At 41.1% G+C, this 6,000-nt stretch overlaps 1 protein-coding gene across 1 annotated transcript; it reads left to right on the top strand.

Annotated features, from left to right (window-relative positions):
- Positions 1-429: 429 nt before the first annotated feature.
- Positions 430-1,284, top strand: LOC110782579 (uncharacterized). The gene has a single exon (XM_021986745.2). It carries the CDS (start codon positions 430-432, stop codon positions 1,282-1,284), a length of 855 nt encoding a protein of 284 aa, XP_021842437.2.
- Positions 1,285-6,000: the final 4,716 nt, after the last annotated feature.

Genomic DNA, 6,000 nt, shown 5'->3' with positions numbered 1-6,000 from the left:
GGAGATAGCAATGTGCAACGAGTTCAAAGGGAGTCTGCGGATGAGCAAAGCTAGAGCGAAGTTGACTTATAAAATGGAAATGGAAGATCTGGGGGCTGGCGGTAGTAAGAAGGGAGCAATGACAGTGTATACCAACCCTATGGCAAACTCCATCGTTGAAGCAGCAAGGGAAGAATATACGGGAGAGAGATCACAACTGGATGAGATGGATAGTAGAGAAAGGTTCCTGAAGCGTGGGAGAAAGGACCCAATAGTAGTGGGTACGCAGACAGCAGGGGCTAAACATGGCCCGATATACGACACTCCCATGGTTGACAATTCTGGTAACGACAACCCTTCCTCTTTTTCCTTGTTGAATGGGGGGAGAAGAACCGATACCATACCTGATTTATCGGCGGTGATTGGCGACGACCAATCCCGCCGGTTACAATGAGTTTGTTAAGCTACAACTTCCGGGGGCTTGGCAACCAACGGGCAGTTGGAAGGCTTAAAAAGCTGCTAAATAATGAGGCTCATGATATAGTTTTTCTAATGGAAACCAAGAGAAGTGCGGAGGAGATGCAGGTTGTTAAGAGTCGGTTGGGTTTTTCGGAAAGTTATTTTGTGGATTCGGAGGGGAGAGCAGGAGGGCTAGCACTATTGTGGAATGACAACATTGGAGTTACTGTTCTGTCGGCTTCGCTACATCACATCGATTGCATAATCAAAGGCCTATTTTGTGAGGAGGAGTGGCGCCTCACTTGTTTCTATGGGTGGGCAAGCGCCCCGGACAAACACCTATCATGGGAGCTCCTTCGTTCTATCAGGAACGCATCCCTACTCCCATGGTTAGTTGTAGGGGATATGAATCAGATTCTCTTTGAAGCTGAAAAAGAGGGCGGGCAACCTCGGAGCCAACGGGAGATGGATGAATTTCGTGAGGCCATGGACGAGTGTGGGTTGATTGATTTGGGATACTTTGGGAAGCCATTTACTTGGTGGAATAAACAAACAGAGCAATTCGCAGTGTTTGAGAGGCTGGATAGGGGAGTTGCATCGCTTGAATGGATACAACTGTTACCTCACATTGGTGTAATCCATCGCCCTAGTGACAAATCAGACCATATCCCAATAGAGCTAACCACAATGCCCAGGAGTGGAACGCCTCGTAACCGATGCAAGCCTTTTCGCTTTGAAGACATGTGGTTATCTTCTCCGGACTGTGAAGAGGTTGTGAAGGGAGCGTGGACAAGTACAGTAGGGGATGCGAATGACGTGCTTGGGAAGATCTGTAATCCCCCGTAATTTTATTATATTTTAATTATATACTTTAACGTATATTTAATATATTTAAATGTAAATTTACGAACTTTAGAAATGAATATGTAATTGAAATATAATTATGTTATTACATTTTGAATATTTTAAATGATTTACGAAATCAAATGTATTTTTGGATTTTACGTTGAAACGAATTCGAATTTTGAAATCACGTTCTATTGGAATTAGAAAGCAAATCCCAATTACTATTCCTAGCCCAATTGGGCAAAGCCCAAACCAACAAAACCCATATGACCATACTCCTTTCTCTTTTCTAATTCATGTAAAACAAAAAAAATAAAACCCTATTCTCTTTCTCCTTCCTCACTCACGTGAAACATCAAAAAAAAAAAAAAAAAAAAAGGGAAACAAAGCTTCATCCTCCCGACACAGCAGCCCAGCAACCCTCCTCGCCGCGGCTCCTCCCTCGACGCCGGTGAGCCTTCTCCCTCTCATTCGATCTCTCCTCCCCTTGTTCTTTCTTTCTTTTCTTTTCGTTCCTTTTCCCTCTGTTTTCGTAGCTTAGCCTTGTCAATTTCGCAGCACCACCGCGCCCAGCCACCGTCGCCGTGAACTTCTGCCGCGCCCAGCCACCGTCGCCGGTGAACACCCCTGCCGCGAGCCACCGCCGTCCAGCCCTTCTCTCTCTCCTTAATCCTTGGTTATTTCTTAAACCCTAAGTAACTAATTATTTTAAATTAAAGCTTGTTAATTTAGATTATGTTCTTAAATTAAATTTGTAATTTTTGTGGTAAATATGATTTTCAGATTTGATGTTGAGATTAAAAAACGAATTAATTTTCAGTTTTGATTAATTAAATATTGAGTTAGGGTTTATTCATGATGTATTAGTTTGAATTAAGTTTCTTGAATTAAAGTTAGGAGTTTTGTGATTTAAGTTATAAATTTCAGATTTTTGCAAATTATATAATAAGGTTATTAATTTTCAGATTATCAAATTACTTTGAAATATTAATTTGGATTGTTTAAAGTACGAAATTCAAGGTTTTTATGAGTTTTAATCATGATAGGTTGAATATGGATTATCGAATTGGTTGTTTTGAGATACTAGGAACGTAGATTGACCATGGTGAAGCTTTTAAATGAATCTATATTGCTGAAAATTTAAAGTACGATGTTTGCAAAAGTTTTCAACGAATTTCAATCACTAATTCGACAATTATGATTCTAGGAAATCAAATGTTTAAGTTTTGATATTGGGGAAAGTTCTAAATATGCTTAGGATGCAATTAGAATGCTTTATTATGGTTGTCAATGATCAGAAATTGATTGAGATTATTTATTGGTTGTTTTAGGCGGAGAATTCTCTTTAGGCGACTTTTGAAAGTGTTAAAGTGGCCTATCAGTTTGTTTACACAAGGTACGTACATACCTGTGTGCTTGGAATGTGTGCTAATTGTTGAAACCATGTGTATTATTGATGAACCTGGTTATGTTAATGTTGTTGATGAACTTAGTCGGGTTGAAACTGCATGTTTGATACTGTTGGATGAACATATTAAACCTTTATTGCATTTTGAGGATTATAACATGTTAGTATGGAAGATTGATGCAAACATGTTTGATTGGGAACACTAGATTGTTTAGTATATAATTCAGATCAGTTAATTGTTGTTCCCTTTTTAGCTTTTCACTACTTTATGAGGGCGGAGGACCTCATTTAGTAAGTTGAAACCTTATACCCATATTCAGGGGTTGATTAGTATTAAAGAAAAGATTGGAGTTAATTGGAATGAGTCTTGTTAAATGCCTTTGTGATCACTTACTCAATTCCAAGATAAAAACAGTTATAAATAAATGTGAGTTGCATGCCTTATGTGGTTGTTGAGTCATAACAGGGTGTCAATTTGTAAATCATGTAAAGTGAAACTGAGTAGCAATAGCTTTAGACTGTGCACGTCTAAAGTGACGGACAAACAGGAGTTGGGGTTCATGGTGGTAGCCCATGGCCTTTCATTCGGACCGGATTGATCACCGCGTCCTATTTTCAGTCAAACGTTCCTCGATATCGCAGGTCACTGAGGTTACGGAGTCGCGCCCGTACCTCGCCTAGCTAGAAAACTCGGTCCATTGCCTATTTAAATTAAAATAATGTTATTGTTATAAAAAGTCTAGTCCAGTCTAGCCTAGTCTAGTTAAGTATGGTCGTTAGATTATCATGCTTTGTTTGCCCTTAATTATGTTTAATAGTATCATGTTAGGATTATTATTGCTTTAGTATGTAGTACTCAGCTTTGCTGATTACGTGCTTGTTTGTGTGTGTTGATCATGGCTATGCCTTATTGATCCTGTGATGACCCATTTCTGGTGAGCAGTCTCTAAGGGTCAATAAGCATTGCCCATCTACAGGTTTGAAGATGATGCATCATTGGGATCGGGATTAGAGAGCTTGTAGTTCTATTTGTTTAATTAAGTGATTCAATTTGTTAACTTGGATTTGAAACTTGTCGTACTATTCGTATTTCCTTATTTCAGTTGATTGTTTTGGACCAATATGTAATAGATTAATTATGAACCCAAAAGTTAGTTTTATGTTTTCCGCTGCAAAATTCTGAATAAGCCGTACGTTTTTACACGGGCGATAATACTTTGATAATTCCCTACAGTTATATTTAAAAAGAGGTTATTCTAGAAAATGGGAATTGTCGGGGTGTTACAAGATCAATATGTGTGGGCAGGCTCTTAAAAGGTGGAGTGCAACAGAGTTTGGCAATGTGTCGAAGAGGATAAAAGCTCAAAGGAAAAGAATGGCAGAGCTAGACAACTCGGCTCCTAGTGATGAGATGGCTCTAGAAAGGAGGAAGGTGTGCGAGGAAATAGATAAGCTCTTACACTTAGAAGAAACTATGTGGAGACAAAGGTCTAGAGTCTCTAACATGAAAGATGGGGATCAAAATACAAAATTCTTCCATATGAAGGCAACAGGGAGGAAAAGGAGGAATATGATAAGGGGAATTAAAAGAGAGTCAGGTGAATGGGTGTGCGACCATGAAGGAATAACAGAAACGGCCATCGACTATTTCTCTCATCTTTTTACATCAACGTCATCGAGCTCAATTGACGTAGTATTGGATAGTTTGGACAAGCGACTGCCTGAAAATATGAATCTGGATCTCCGAAAACCTTTCACCCATGAGGATGTACGAACTGCAATATTCCAAATGAACCCTAGTAAGGCTCCGGGCCCGGACGGCATGAATGCAAATTTTTTCCAAAAACACTGGCATATTATAGGGAAGGATGTGGCTACATATATCCTCGAGGTGATTAATGGAGAAAGGGATATGGAGAAAATAAATGCAACACATATTGTACTTATCCCAAAAGTTAAGAATCCATCGTCCATGGCGGAATTCGGACCGATCAGCCTTTGTAATGTAATGTACAAAATCATTTCCAAAATGATAGCCAACCGAATGAAAGGGATTTTGCCTCATATTATATCCCTCAACCAAAGTGCGTTTACCCCGGGAAGGCTCATTACTGACAACAATTTGGTTGCGTACGAGACCTTTCATTATATGCACAGTGTATGTTCGGGCAAGAAAGGGTGTATGGCGGTTAAACTTGATATGAGTAAAGCCTACGATCGAGTCGAATGGGGTTTCTTAGAGAGGGTATTGATAAGAATGGGGTTCGAGGAGGCATGGGTTAGGCTGATTATGAAATGCGTTAAAACGGTGTCTCATGCGGTGGTGATCAACGGAGAGCCGTCTTCAGTCTTTGTCCCGGGTCGGGGGCTCCGTCAAGGGGATCCAATCTCCCCCTACTTGTTCATTTTATGCGCGGAGGTATTCTCTCATTTGATTCAACTGGAGGCGAATAGGGGTTACCTACGGGGAATACGTGTATGTAGAGGGGCACCGGAGGTGACACATCTTCTTTTTGCGGACGATAGCATCTTATTCTGTAGGGCCGAAGAGAGGGACGCACAAGCCATTCGAAGGGTTCTCGACCAATATAGCATGGCCTCGGGGCAAGAGATAAACTTCGCAAAGTCGGAAGTGTCAATGAGTGCAAATATGGGGCACGAGAAGAGAGTAGAGCTGGCGGAATTGCTGGGTGTCAAGTTGGTTCATGATCATGGAAAGTATTTAGGGATGCCTACGGGTGTCGGAAGAGCAAAATCTCGGGCTTTCAATTTTTTGAAAGAACGTGTGTGGAAAAGGTTGAAGGGTTGGAAACAAAAACTCTTATCGTTCGCGGGTCGGGAAGTCCTCCTCAAGGCGGTTGTCCAAGCAATCCCTACCTATATAATGAGTTTGTTTCGCCTCCCAGTAGGCCTTTGCCAAGATATTCAAAAAATGATGGCTCGATTTTGGTGGGGTGGGAAGGAAGACACTAGGAAGATCGCGTGGGTCTCGTGGGACAGATTATGTTCCAAGAAGCTTAGTGGAGGTATGGGATACAGGCGGCTCAGGGACTTTAATGAAGCCCTTCTTGCTAAACAGGCGTGGAGGATCATGAACATGCCCGACCTACTTTCCTCACGACTGCTTCGAGCAAAATACTTCCCGGATTCGAAGTTCCTTAATGCAAGTGTGGGATGCAGACCGAGTTATGTATGGAGAAGCATATGGACTAGCAAATGGGTACTAGAAAAAGGATGTAAATGGGTAATAGGTGATGGAGAAAAGGTTCGAATATGGGAGGACCCATGGCTTTGTAGACCTCCCTCAT

This window comes from Spinacia oleracea, chromosome 4, assembly GCF_020520425.1.
Source record: "Spinacia oleracea cultivar Varoflay chromosome 4, BTI_SOV_V1, whole genome shotgun sequence".
Taxonomy (NCBI): domain Eukaryota; kingdom Viridiplantae; phylum Streptophyta; class Magnoliopsida; order Caryophyllales; family Amaranthaceae; genus Spinacia; species Spinacia oleracea.
This window is presented reverse-complemented; position numbering and strand designations above follow the sequence as displayed.

Coding starts and splice junctions, on each gene's coding strand:
- LOC110782579 (XM_021986745.2), top strand. CDS start 430: ATGAGTTTGTTAAGCTACAACTTCCGGGGGCTTGGCAACCAACGGGCA.